Below are 14,416 nucleotides of genomic sequence, written 5' to 3'. Positions count from 1 at the left end.
GGTGCGGTGACCTTTAAAACAAAGGATTCTAAACACGGGGATGATGGATACGCACTAGCTGTTGCCATACCGGTTCAACTCATTTATTTCAGGTGTTTCTCATAAGTTCTGCTTTGAAGAATAATAAAGCTCAATGCTCTAATAATGCTGCTGCGGGGCTGTGTTGGTTCTCTTGGATATTAATAACACAGAAAGTGTACAGAGCAAAACAGAGATGGGGTCGAATGCATACACAGCTTGTAGACAAAGACAAAGCTTCTGATGGTGATTGTTGATTTGATGTTCAGTGAGCTCCTTCCCTAATTATCCTGCGGTGGATGATATCATGAAAGAGATTCATCCCCCCCCACACACACACTTTTTCCTCTCTGAAACCGAACAGAGCATGACTCTGATTAACTTTACAACGTATATATATATATGTGACAAAACCTGGTTGAACGTCTCTAAATGATGTACTCGGAGATCGAGACACCACACCGGTCTTGCTCAGCGACCCCAGAAAACACACATTCATGCTTTAATAACCCCTGACAGCCTACAGAAGTCCTCTCCAGACCATGTACCTGCAGAATATACATGCCTGCTTCCAACAATAATACATCAAGATTCCCCTAAATGAGTCTTAACACGTCTCCGGCTGCACCTTTCGTGACCTGCCTCGGACATGAAAGGTTAATACCATGACAGGGTTAAAAACTTATCTGGCCTCTCTGGTCACATAACATCCCAATTACTTTAACAATCTCACATTGGAGATGTTGGGTGGGTGGGGGGATGGGGGGACGAAAGAGATGGGAGAGAAGAAAAATACAATAGATAAAAGTCTGTCTCAGAGTAAAAGATAAGTTCTTATCTTAATCTAATGACTCTGCAGCCTTAATTTGTCAGACCTGGCTTGCCTGGAAGGAAGACAAAAAAAAAAGATTGCCTTGTACACAGTGTTAATAAGGGACATCTCTCAAGTCTCGGCGTCTGCGAGCAGAGGAGAAAGGATCATCGGCGGAACACTCAGTGGCAACGCCGAGATTTGTGCTTCACTCTACACGTTTTTTTTGTTGTTTTTTTTACCTCTGCTAACAGTTGCTAATTAGCACCTTATCACCCTCCAAGTGGCGCCATACTGTGGAGACGCCAAGCACGGAGTATTTATAACCCGACTCTAGTGACTGAGCAGATCAGCAGCTCGGTGATGCCAGTGGTCGCGTCAAACATTTTGCCGGAGTTAGGACACTAATTTTGCTGCATTGTTCTAGACGAGATGCAAATTAAACATAATTAATTGCGCTTAAAATCTGTGAGCATTCACACCTTCATAATATGTCTCTCCGATGGGGTTTCTAGCCGGGGCCGCTCCCTGTGTTAGCCCCTTGCTAATGCTACGGAGTATTCATGTATTGCTTGGATGAATCCCTTTGGAACCGAACCGTTAAAAACTGGCAGAGTTGGCGACACGCTTTGCTAACGGAGCTACACAGGACCAGACCGTCACAAACCACACGGAGAAATGAAAATCATGGCACCCGAGCTGCAATCCTCTTCCACGAGACAAAGGGAAAAACAGAATGCGGGCATTGTGTGAGAGCAAATCTCAAAAGATTAATTTGAAGTGTTCACTGAATTGTGATTCCTTTTAATTAATGATAGAATTAACTGCTTTGTTAATGCGTTCCTGGAGGAAATGAGCTGCTGGCAAGTTCTGCAGCGAAAACAAAAGGAGGACACATCTCTCTTGACATTTATACAAGTCTGAGTTTGCCAGTGTTTGGGGTGCAACAGCTCATGCTGGGTGAAATCTATCTTGAAGGAATGTTGTCCCGCACTGTTAGGAGACAGTGATTCGAAACAACGACAGAGATTCAGCGGCGCTGCTAAAACTAAATAACAACTGGTGTTTTTTATGGGAGCTGAAGGGGAAACATGTCGCTGGGGTGTTGTTATCATTCTCAGATCGCACGTGTGTTGTTTGTTTTCAATTATCAGCTGCCAACTGTTGTGGAAAAAGCGCATAACATCAGCTGAGGTCTAACAAATCACAAATTCGTGCAACTTCCCAAAAGCACCTACTTGTTTGAGGTGGTGATACACTCAAGACGCACTAGTTTATACGAAGTGTTGTCTGACAGTAACAGGTCCAAAGTGTTCAAAGCTGTTCTAGAAGGTCACAAAAGGCCATCTGTCTAATGCAATGCCTATGGGCGGCTGTGGCACATGAGGTAGAGCGCTTGTCCCTTAACCACAAGGTTGGTGGTTCAAGCCCCTCTACCGGCAACATGCCGAGGTGTCCTTGAGCAAGACACCTAACCCCAAGTTGCTCCCCGGGCGCTTCATTGCAGCCCACTGCTCCTCCGGGATGGTTAAATGCAGAGAAATAATTTCCCCATTGTGGGACTAATAAAGGCTTAATTATTATTATTATCATGGCCGCCAAGCGAAAGCAGCGCGTTAGCAGAGCAACTGCTGCAGCTCGAATCCTCTTTCTATCTCCACAGGATGCGTTCAGGCAGGGTATTGAATGTAGGACACCGGTGTTTTGGGCACCGCACAGGGCCCAACACCCAACACCCAATCACTGTAGCAACATGTGGAAAATGGAAGAAAATACACTTGAATGGAAGAAAGAAAAATGCGCTTCAAAAGAACTTACGGCCTTTGCGGACAGTTAAAATAAAAAACATCAGATGCGCATGAGATGGACGACTGAAAGATGAAGTTGAAACACCCGCTGTGTAGACTGCTAGAGAAGGGTAAGATGAGGTAATAGTTGGCTTTGAACAGTCCATCCTCGACTACATCAGACGCTGGTCGACCTTCTGTGAGGCACTGCAGTCGAACTGTACCATGTGACAAAGTCAGCTGTTAGCTTCACTCAGTGATGCAGCAAAGGCAGCACCAACAATCAGCACAAGGTAAGTGGTGAATTGTGTTTTACAATAATGTGGGTTGCATTGGAAGAGATGCGAGTAAATTACATGTTAGTCACTCAAACTTGGCCCGACAGGCCTAATCTGTTGGTCTGTTTGCAACTTGTGTATCGTCATCGCAGCTCAGTTGCAGGGTTCGCACGTCTTGGCAATTAAATTGCTGAGTACAATTTTATCATTATCAATAGAAATGAAAGCAAAAAAATTATAAACCAGAATTATCCTTTACATTTTCCCCCGTTGACTACAGTTTAAAGGACACAGGCATTTGAAAAACCACACTTTTCCTTCACACAAACATGCATTGTTCTGTAGGGATTGATCTAACAACAGACCTCCCTGTTCATCCCTGTAACATTTCCTTTCATGCCAAGTGGCTTACGCTGCTTTCCTGTGTGGCAATGTACTTTTGATAACTAACAGTCTTGGTCTACTGATAAAAAAATAAAAAAATCATGATTATAAAAGGTACATACAGAAGTAGTGTGGCGATGTCGCTGAACACTCTGCTGAATTAAAACAAGATTATTAGAGCATTTGTTTGATTCCCTTATGAGAGACATCACAAACTCCTCTCAGAGGTAAAGGAGTTTTTCACAGAACATCTCGAGACTTGATGCTGCATCAGTGTAACACTTTGACAACGGCGGCACATGCTCCCTGACAACGGCACTGAGGCCTGTTTGGAGTGGATTCCAAGTTTCAGATCATTCTCCTTTCTTTTTTTTGACCGAATACTTTGTGATGATTTTGTGTTCGGCAAGACGCGGAGACAGAAAATCACTGAGACATTTCAGGAGCAGCGATATTGGAAGTGGAATTGAGTAAGTATTACAGGCTACATCCCTGCAGCGGCTTTTAACACGCACTAAATTACTCTGCATCCACGCCCCATACTCGATATAAATCCATCAAAGGCAAGGAGGGAGGGAAGAAAGAAAAAAAATCGTTGTCAGAAGTGAACACAGCGCTGTATCTTTTCATCCAGTCATTCAATGAACTATTTGGAGTGTGTCTGTCCAGTGAGCTGGGATATGAATCCTTTAGTAAGAGCAGATTTTAAAGCAGAATGGTCCTCGATACTGGACCGCTGCCTATAATGCGATAGTACATGTGCTCCACTAAAAGCACAGGTGATCCATGTAGCTCCATGATTGAAAAAAACCGTATATGAGCTTTGGCGTAGGATTTCAAGGAAGCAAAACCATTCCTGGCTCTCTTTGGACCTGTCAGGCCAAGAGGAGCACATACTCCCGTTAATGTCACCTTGTCTGAGTAGTGCTACCCCCATCGACCCTCCCAAAAATACAAACAACAGCTGCATATTCTATTCAAGAGCTGGGGCAACGAGGCATCCATACGAGCATAACATCACCGAGCAGGCCATTCCCCTGCAGGGGCCTGTCGGGCATGATGTACGTAGCGGACCGGTATCTCCCCCACCAGAGCTCAGATTGTTTTGATATTTTTATTAACATGTCCTCAATCATAAATCACCCCGACGAAATGAGGCCGATCCCTCCTCTCGGCACGGCATCAGATTACAGGCAGAAGACAAAGTTATCGGACACCTCGCCACGTGTCTTGCGTTTAAGCTACAACACTTCCCTCCTTAAAGACTTAAATTCGGTTTATATTCAAACATTAGGATGGAGCCGGAATACAATATACATAATATTATGTAAATGGCCTTCGCCCCGTGTAGTGGCTGGGATTTTAAAAGCAGCCTTTCTATCCATCTGATTCTATCAAAGCTTGAGACAAAAGCAGCTGGACAGGCAGTAAGCACTTCTTGCAATGTCAGGATTGGATGTCGTATCGCTTTAAATAACCTCGGAGGACATTGTTTTGTGTTACTGTGATGTTATCTGTGCAAAAAGGGATGTAATAATGCATTATTTAAGCACAACGCTGTGTCCATTTGCATCACAATAAGACTCCTTGCTCCTCTTCTTATTTTTTTTGGTGACTTCTCAACAAGCCAAGCGCTCATCCCCCCACTCCCCCACCCCCGACTCTGGCCAAGCAGCAGCCGAGACCGCTCCGCCGCCGCACACATTTTCACGTCACACTAACTTGCCAGTGTGCGCAAAACTGTCAGGCTCTCTTAAAGGCCCTGGATGCTATGTGTAATTCCTTTAACACAAGGCCATGCAGATATCCTTATCATTGTTGTAATGGCGTGCTCATGCCACCCTGCATCCGGCGAGCCCGCACAAGGCAGCTGGTAATTTGTTTAATTTATTCAGTCCGACCCGCGGTGGATCCGAGCGCGCCTCGTGTTACGTTGATGGCCGGAGTACGTGGCCCGGACACTCAGCAGCCTCCGTCCTTCAGAGGTGATCTCAGGGTCATGAGTGATTCTATCACAGGCTAGAAAAAAACCCCATAATTTATGTCTGCCTATCTGCAGCCAGAGATGATCTCATGAGGAAAACATGGAGGATTTATGAAAATGTATAAAACCAGTGAATCCCAGCTAATCTGCTATCTTCCACTTTTAACTACGACCCCTCTTGACGAAAGACCTTTTCTGTCATCGTCGGATGAGAGATTGCCTTTGTTATTGGAAAATGTAAACACCATCTGTATTGTGTTTAATCCTCCTCAACAGGTAGCCAGCTCTATGCAGATCCCCCGTCACTCACAACCTAGGACATTTGGCACTCTCACACTCTGATTCAAATCTGCGTATTGGTGCTTCAAAGCGAATATCTTGTTTGCATGTGGTCTGAAGCGCCGCAGGCATGTTCAACTGGATCTCAGTCGGCACAGAGCGGGAGATTTATCTCTCCTGATGGATCTGGCCACTCATTATGAGGTGGACTCATCTAATGAGCTTTGATTTCACAAAGGCCTTGGCTTGAGTTCAATCTAATATGAGTGTAGGGCATTAATAAATTCAGTTTGGGAGCAAGCTAAATGCTGAATTTAATTTCGAAATGGAATGATTTGAGTTTTTCCAATTTGTCAATATTTATTTTACTTAAAAATCTATAGATACATCTTTTTGACTCTAACTCATACAGTATCAGTGTCTTAATGTAGGTATAGTGATGATCTGCTAATTGCTGAATCAAAGGACATGATTTCAATTATATGAATGTCAAAGATCATACAAACACCATGGTTTATGTCTTATAAACTAAAAGTAAACTTTGACATATTATCCCATCAATTGTTTCACGTGAGTCGCCATTTGTTTGTCACTCGCAAGTCATGTGAGCCGTTAGTTTTGTTGCCTGAACCAAACTTCCTGTGAAAAAGGAAGTTTATTTTGAAAAGAAACTATGCTTTAAACAAGTGAAAACTAACATGCTGTTTCTGGCACATGCAAAACTGACACTAGAGGGTAACTGCAGCGTCATAGTTTGAAGCTTAGGGCCACTGACCAAGCGTCTGTATTTGACGAGTTGCACTGCTCTCTTAACAGCGTGTTAAAGCTGCATTAAGTTACTGCTATTGCAAACTGAACATCTCTTAATACTGCCAGTTCACATTGACATGGGGCGGCTTTTATCGAATGCAGTCATAGAAATGAAGTGTATTTATCACATAGGGTAAACACTTTGTCTTTTTCTTTGTCAATAAATCTGCTGCCTATAGTTTGCTTTCATTGGACCAACGTTTTTATATTATCACAAAGATATTCAATTAACGATATTAAACAGAGAGAATCTAATATTTTGCTTGATCATTTTTGCACTTTATCTGATCATTTAAAGCCCTCTGATAAATTTGTGATTCTGGGCTATACAAAATAAACTGAATTGAATTAAACTTATAAACTGTTTTATATTAACAATGGGTCAAATCATCATGTTTAATGTGAAAGGTATCGCTTGTAGCAATGAACCAACAGATAATTATTACCCTACTCTGCAATTCCTCTCAGCTCAATGGAGCATTTTACTGACATTGTTTTTCAGTTTTGTTTCAGTTTTAACGCTCTCATCAACATTGTAACAGCAGGCAGCTGTTTTCAGCAGAAAAAGCTCTGATGAATCAATCACGATACCTGCCCGGCACCAAACAGCACATGCTGACATTGTTAGCAACTAGCTGGTCAACATACTGAAGCATTACGCAGCTAAAGAAGAAAATATTTTTGGTGGAGACCAAAACAGAGGTAAAAAGAGAATGAATATTGAATCTAAATGGACATAAACTATATAAAGTGTGCCAATGTTGTGTTTACAGCTTGTTGCGCTCCCAAAGTAGCCAAGGAAATCAATGAATACTGCTTTAAATGATTAATCAATTATTAAAACTGCTGTGGACAAAATGTCTATTGCTTGACTAAACAATTAATCAACTACTTGTTTCAGCACTTGTGTTTTCTCATAACATACAGTATTACTTCCTATTGTCTGCCTGCTACAGTGTCATATGATCTGCTTGTTTGACCCACTGATTAGCACTGACAGCAATGAATCAGAACATTATGCGCTAATGTGTTGATGGTGGTGGCCTGTTCATATTACGGGCAGCTGTAGCTAGTAGGTAGGCCATTAATCATAGGAGTAGCGGCCAAATCCCCCTGCTCCTCTTGTCGACGTTACCAAGGTTCTTTGAGCAAGACATATTGTTCCCAAAGAGTGTATATCGGGCAATAAAAGATTTGGAAGAATGCGTCCGCCAAAGAAAGAATATGTAAAGAGCACTGTAGTCATGTCTGACACCTGGAAACGGTGAGCTGTTGCTGTCAGACAGGAAGTTAAGGACAGAAGGTGACGCTATGTTTTCCTGGATTTGGAGAAGCATTTGTCTAGTAACCTTTTGGGTCTGCCATTGGCGGCGATGCCCTGTCGGTGGGTGTAGATGTAAGAGAGCCCACTGGAGGGGTGCCCTCCCCACGTGCCCACCTGCCTCTCCTACCGCAGTCTGCTGTACCATGTGGAGCCCCAGATGTAGCCGGCAGAATAATCCACACTCATACACTCATGAAAGTGTCCATCTGGCCCCACATGCACACATTAAGCCCCCGGAACCATACAGGCATGGGGACACTGGGAAGCCTCTGCAGTCCTGTCGTTGTGGCATTAACCAGATACAGGCGTGTGAGATACTGCTGTACTCCCTCTGTTGTGTCTTCAGAAAAGGGCCCAAAATGAGGTGGCGCGCGGCAGAGAGTCACTTGGCTGTGACCGGGAGGTGAAACGGAGAGAGGGACTGAGCGGGATAAGCCCGCAGAGCTCACTGCTAGCAGAGCAGAGCAGAGTGAGGAGGATCTTTTTACATTAGCTGTGCCTCGGGCACATGCAGATAACAGCAAAGCTCCTGCCTGGCAGGAGAGGCACCAACATTACAGCCCTGCTTCACAGCTGGCAATGTTTATCCAATCAAAATAAAAGACTTTTCCTGTATATCTCAAGGTTTTCTTTTGCAGATCTGGAAAATATATCATGTATCTTCCTTTGACTAAATACAGATAGACCTGAAAATGATTCAATGTAAACATCAGATAGAGACCGGCCTCCGTTTTATTTGTTCATATGGAAAAGTTTTTTTAACACAATAATACTTCAATAATTGTTTACAGTAACACAACATTCAGTTATTTCATATAATGTCCTATAACATTCCTATGTTTATAGAGGAGCATTTATTTACAGTACAGTTATAGGGAACAATATGCGTGAAACTTTGCGTGAAAATGGTTGTAAAATGATGTCATCAGGGTAATTTACATGATGTCATCAGCGGCATCTTCCCATGGGCTTGTAGACTACGACTTAATAACAGAAAGCCTGCAGTAAAAACATGAACATTAAGCAAATGGTGTTGATGATGTGATCTGATCACTTGTGTTTGGACGACTGGCCCAAGAAGCGCTCCAAACCATTAACCTATATTGAAAATGTTTTAAGTCAAAAGACTTATTTCCAAAAGTATGAGAACATTTCCTTTAACTATGTTTATAGGATAAGGCTGCTGATATTCTCTATGTTTCTTATTGTCAACAAACCACGAAAAGGCCAAAACCAATAGTGAAGTGAGGCCTGAAAAGTACTGTGTGTATCCAAAGCCTGATATATTGAATTCTTCTGTGCCATAGAGCTCCACTGTTGTCCAAATTCTAGTAAAACACAAAGAGCCACACTGTTGACATGTTCCTTCATTACCATGAAAACACACAAACTGTAGTTTATTTTGACGGAATCCCTCATACACTGTCCTGCTGCCCCAAATAATGCATAAAGCACCCACTGTGTATTACTTCAAAACTGAAAGTAGTTCCAAAGAGAGAAACAATGGAGACTTTTCAGAAGTTGTATTTCCCCCAATAAACTGCATATTTGTGACTTAAAAAAAAAGATGTATGTACCTGTGGGTTTGAGGCTGACAACAACAGACAGGGTGGTTGTAGGTATGTTTTTGTCATGGATAAGAATACAAGTTTAAAGTGTTAAACTGTCTTTGGCTTACCAAAACATAAATGCAGCACAACAACAGGTCACATAAAACAAGTAACAACCAGGCCAAATGTAGCACCAAGATACCACAGCTTACTATACAGTGCATAAATAAAAATTACAAATAAAATACATTTGTGGCTTGTCTTATTTTTGAGGTTTAAAATGCTGATTGCACTTGGAATAAAATACTTCTTAAAAACTATGTTTAGTTGCTACAGAAAATAAAGGAAGTCAAGGAAAATGAAGGCTGTATCTCTACTCCTTGTGGTACACAGCACTCAGCTTCATATGGGGCTTCAAAATGATTGTGCTGGCAATGCAGACTATTCTTCAGCCTGCAGTTCAGGTAACGAAGTCAAGTGGAATGTTAAAACACTTTCCATCTGGGTTTTGTAAACAATTTCTAAGACTGACTCCTAAGAAGATAAAGCCCTGCATATCTTCAAAATATACTAAATATTTTTAGGTTAAACTGGTAGTCTAGGACTGTGCCAAGATATCTGAACTTTTCAACCGTCTGAATAAGTTGGCTCTCAAATACATAGGGTCTGTTGTGAAATCTGGCACAAATTATCACATCTTTAGTCTTATCAATACTTTGATCTCCAAATTGCTACTTTCGCACCGCGCGCTAAGAGTGTGTGTTTGGACCAAATACTTGCTTCGCTGAGGCCATGTCATCTGCATACTTAAAGACAAACTCTGTTCTTTGATCTTGAATTAATTTGTGTACAGGGTAAACAGTACAGGAAAAGAAATACATCCTTCAGGAGCACCTGTACAAACAGTGAGTGAGTCAGACATTGTTCCACGGGTGGAGACTCTCTGCGGTCTGTTCGTAAAAAGACATCATTTACTTTTGTTAACTGACACTTACCTTCTTAGAGTGAAAAGCTGAACAAAGTGTACAAATAAAATATATCCTTCATCTAGAATATCATCTCTACCACAAAGGAAGTTAGAACTCTCTCCGTGGTTTTTACAAAGGGCGGAACTGACTGGCAACTGGTCGAAAGTCGTTCAGCATTCTCGCTTTTGGCTTTTTGGGCAAGGATTTAATGATCCCTGATTTAGGCACTGTGCGTGTGTTTAACAAGTCCTGGAATAACTTTGTAAAGACTCTTTTTAATTGGGTCTTTAAGGACATGTGCCTGTAGTCGTCTGGGCCAATGGGCTTTTTTTGGCTTCACACAGTCAAACGCAGACCCCAAAGAGTCAAATCTACTGTAATAAACATTTAGCTCATTAGCAAAGGACTGACTGTTACTGACACAGTATTATTCCTTCTCTCTGCTCACCCACATTAGTACATTTTAGCCTTCCTGTGCTTATCTTATGTCACCCATTTTCATCACATAATTATATTTCTCTTCGTTGTCTCCTTTTGTTATGTTCGTTGTCACCACTGCAAATGACAATTTTTTTCCCTCATCAAGACATTTCAATTAATTTGATACTAAATACATTTTTTTTGGTATCAAACGTTTGGAAAGATTCTCAGTCTTTGTCTGCCACACATTATCCTCATAGAAATTCAAATAATTGAGGGAACAGTGTCTGTGATTTCATAAGCATCTATGCAAGATCTCTAGACAATGTCCCATACATTGTCCTTTATTCCAAACAGTCTGTCACATTCCAGACTACACTTACAACAAACTACTGTGTTGACTGGTTTTACTGGTGTCACTGGTGATTAATACACAAAAAGGTGAATAAAATGATGGTCGGCAAACAGCCTCATAGGCATCTGGGATGTTCTCAAACTAAGTAAGTAGACTTAAGTGAGAATAACAGCTATAATGAATGTGGCATGGTAGATGTGACCTGTAATGTAGGTGGAGTGTTTTTTGTTTTTTTTAACATAGTACACAGACTCAAACTTTGTAGCGTGTAGTACCTAATTAATTAAGAGGAGTGTTTTAACTACAGGATCATGAATACACAAATTTCCCCGCTGCGGGACTAATAAAGGATTATCTTATCTTATCTTGATTGATTGATTAAAAACAAGGTGGCTCTGCTGAGTCGCATTGCCTCTGCTAAAATTAGGTATTTATTTTCAGCATTTCTTTAAACAGATTGTACTTGTCTTTTAGAAAGTTCTATTTAGTTTGTACCTGTTGCCGCGCATAGAGAAACAAATAAGACGAGCACCATAAAATTAGAGATGAGCAGCACGATAATTATGATTGATGTGCTCTGCTGCAGTAATGCCGCCCGTCCATACCCTATGTATTACCACCGTAATAACTGCGTATGAAGAACTGTTTGTCCCAGCTATTGTCCAGAAAAGATACACAGCCAACCTCATATAGATTTTGCATAAACAATAATGTATGTCTGCTCTAATTGTTCTAAAACATCTTGGATCTGAAGATGCGTAGCAGTTCTCTCACAACTCCTCAAGAGCCCTGTTTTTTTATTCTCTTTGGCAACCTGATGGGTCTCAACTAAGGCATGACATATCAGCGGCGTGTGAGTGAAGAGACAACAGGTGTTCAAGCGTGATGTCCAGAAAGTCAAGTTGACTTTCCAACTAGAGCTTCCCTGCAGCAGGAATGCCGTAATGCAAAGAATAATCCATTGTTTTGCTAAATTCTTTGTAATTCTGTGTTAGAAGTAGAAGGTTGCTGCCATTGAATATTCTTCAATCCACATAAAACAAGGACCACAAAACCTACAAACTTAGACAAACAAACAATCAGAAAGTGGGGTCAGCAGTAGAGTTGGGGCCGGCAAAAAGAATCCAACACTATCATCTTTTCATGGGATTTGTTGACAATATGAACAAAAAATATTGAATAATGCCAGCCTTATCAATGCACCAAATCTTTCTACGTTTAAAGGAAAGGTTTGATCTTTTGGGAATGTCCAGCACATGTGAAACAGTGAATTGCCGTTTTCACGCTTCGGTTTTGGTAAGGAATAACAAATAAACAAGTTTTAACTTGTTATTCAGTGAGCTTAAGAGGTGCTGGTAAGTGGTTTTTGTTACTATTTGACTGGACCTGGCTATTTTAATTCTGTTGTTACCAGTCTGTGTGCTATGTTAAGCTAACCAGTTGCTGTGTGTAGCCTTATAGTATATTACTTTAAGAGAAGGATATAAATGTTCATATCCAACTCTCAGTAAGAAAGCAAATAAGGGTATTTCCAAAAAAGACCAACTTTTGCATTACCCCATACTTTAGTGTCCATGTGCAGCTACTTAAAGACATGAGTGAGTGTCTTGTGGCTACATCCAATATGAATGCTCTGTCTGATACACTAAAGAAATGTGTAGTGCAGCATTGCATCCCCACCTAAAAAAATGCCGTGGATGCTAATTAAAAGCTTTCATATATGAACATAATCCGTAGACGACATGACGGTAATACAACAGGCGGGCTACTTGTTAGCACCTCTTCCATCTTTATGATAATGGTTTATGTTCTGAGGACTACAGTCATGTCTCGCTGGTAAAGCTTCACTCTCATTTCTGAAGCAGCAGCGGGACAGACGCTGCTCTCGCCCCCGTCCTCGTCACCACTTCACAGGCTATTCAATTAGCAGAAGGAGCATGGGAGACGGAGCCATAATGGAACTGATGAGATGCACAAGGACAGGTGACACTAATCAGAGCGGCGCCCCATTGTCTCTGTGTGGACATCATTAAGGAAAGAGAGTGATTCCAGGCTCTTTTTTTCCTTTTTTTCTCCCTGAGCCTGAAAACACTAAAGCAAGCTGAATGCATTAGCTTCTTAACCATCAATTTGCAATAAGTGAAAATATACCCACTGAATAAAGGGGGTATGGGTTTGACATAGAGCAAAAGACTGATCTGACAACTCGTAAAACTCGTAAATAGGTTTTAAAGTGCAAGATCTCATAAATGGCACGCTACTCTCACCCCGCATTCTGTAAACTCCTGTTACTGGTTCAGAAAAAGCTGAGACATCCACTCTTTCTTTTCGTCCACTTTGGCTGCCGATGAAGCGTGTCCTGCCGCTGCTGAGGCCTCAGACCGATCCCAGCGGCCCGGACTCGTTCTGTCCTCTTCAAAGCCTCTGGCCCGGACTGTGATGGAGCTCTGCTCAGCCTGCTGGTAACGACCGCTGAGGTAGCTGGACAGACACCTGAGAAAACACCACCCAAGTACAAACATTAGGTGAGAACAGACTCAGGGAATCAGGGTCTGGTTGCTTCAGGAAAACAGATTTCTGTCACGCGTGTCCAATTAGCTACATTCACACTTTGAGTCAAGCCAAAAATACTTTGTTGGTATAATAACATAACCCTAATATCCTTATTAAGTCCCTCTCTTTATCAAATTAGTATTTAGAGTATAAGAGAAACAACTGCTGAATCCAGGGTCATGCTTGGCCTCCTGATATGATGTAACCTTACAGTCCAATAAGACCTTCACTCCAAATGTTTAGGAGGTGGAGGTATTTTGTAAAATGTTAAGCAACTATCCAAATCAAGACCTGGTGTCTCATTGAGTCTCTTATTGACTTTAGAACACTTTTACATTCGCTTAGGCACCTGCATGTTTAATTACCTGTAAAAATGAAGTTAAAGTATACATTTTTCAATTTAAAGAGAGAAGCTGATTTTTTGTTAACCTTTGGACTAGCCACTGTTTCTAGTCTTTATGCTAAGATAGGCTAAACATCTCCTGATTGTAGCTTTTTCTTTAATGGAGATTATGATAGAAAGATGATGAAATCACTCTATATCCCTTTTTTTCCAAAAATGTCAAACTATTCCTTTGAAAGACTGAGAAAAAAATAATCAATTTGTCCCATCTCTTGCATTCAGCTAGGGTTGACTAGAAGAATTGCTCATCGCTCAATCTTCCTCCTCCATGGAAGCGTCCACAGAGCAGTAACGCTTGTTTATTCAAAGTTCGTTCATTTTGAACATGTCACATGTCCAAATTGTACCTAATTTGACACTGCATGTCCTTGGGTCCCCAGAATTAAACCTGCCAAGTGTGAAGTAGATCGGATGAAGGGGTTCTCGAGATATGTGAAGAACACACAGAGATCCCTTTCTTTATAATTAGATAACCAAGACCACAACCTTTTC

At 41.5% G+C, this 14,416-nt stretch overlaps 1 protein-coding gene across 2 annotated transcripts in view; it reads right to left on the bottom strand.

The window, feature by feature from the left end:
- The window catches only part of LOC129094309 (uncharacterized), a 128,342-nt gene that overhangs the window by 51,570 nt on the left and 62,356 nt on the right, over positions 1–14,416 (bottom strand). The window contains exons 5-6 of one of the 2 annotated variants that reach the window (XM_054602425.1): positions 13,236–13,461; positions 8,402–9,003 (exon numbers count right to left, since the gene is read on the bottom strand). In XM_054602425.1, the coding sequence (XP_054458400.1) occupies positions 13,257–13,461 (205 nt within the window). In that variant the 3' untranslated portion in view covers positions 8,402–9,003; positions 13,236–13,256. Of the gene's footprint in view, positions 1–8,401; positions 9,004–13,235; positions 13,462–14,416 lie in introns of those variants that run through there. The other variant, XM_054602424.1, reaches the window with a different exon arrangement.

This window comes from Anoplopoma fimbria, chromosome 8 (genome assembly GCF_027596085.1).
Source record: "Anoplopoma fimbria isolate UVic2021 breed Golden Eagle Sablefish chromosome 8, Afim_UVic_2022, whole genome shotgun sequence".
Classification (NCBI taxonomy): domain Eukaryota; kingdom Metazoa; phylum Chordata; class Actinopteri; order Perciformes; family Anoplopomatidae; genus Anoplopoma; species Anoplopoma fimbria.
This window is presented reverse-complemented; position numbering and strand designations above follow the sequence as displayed.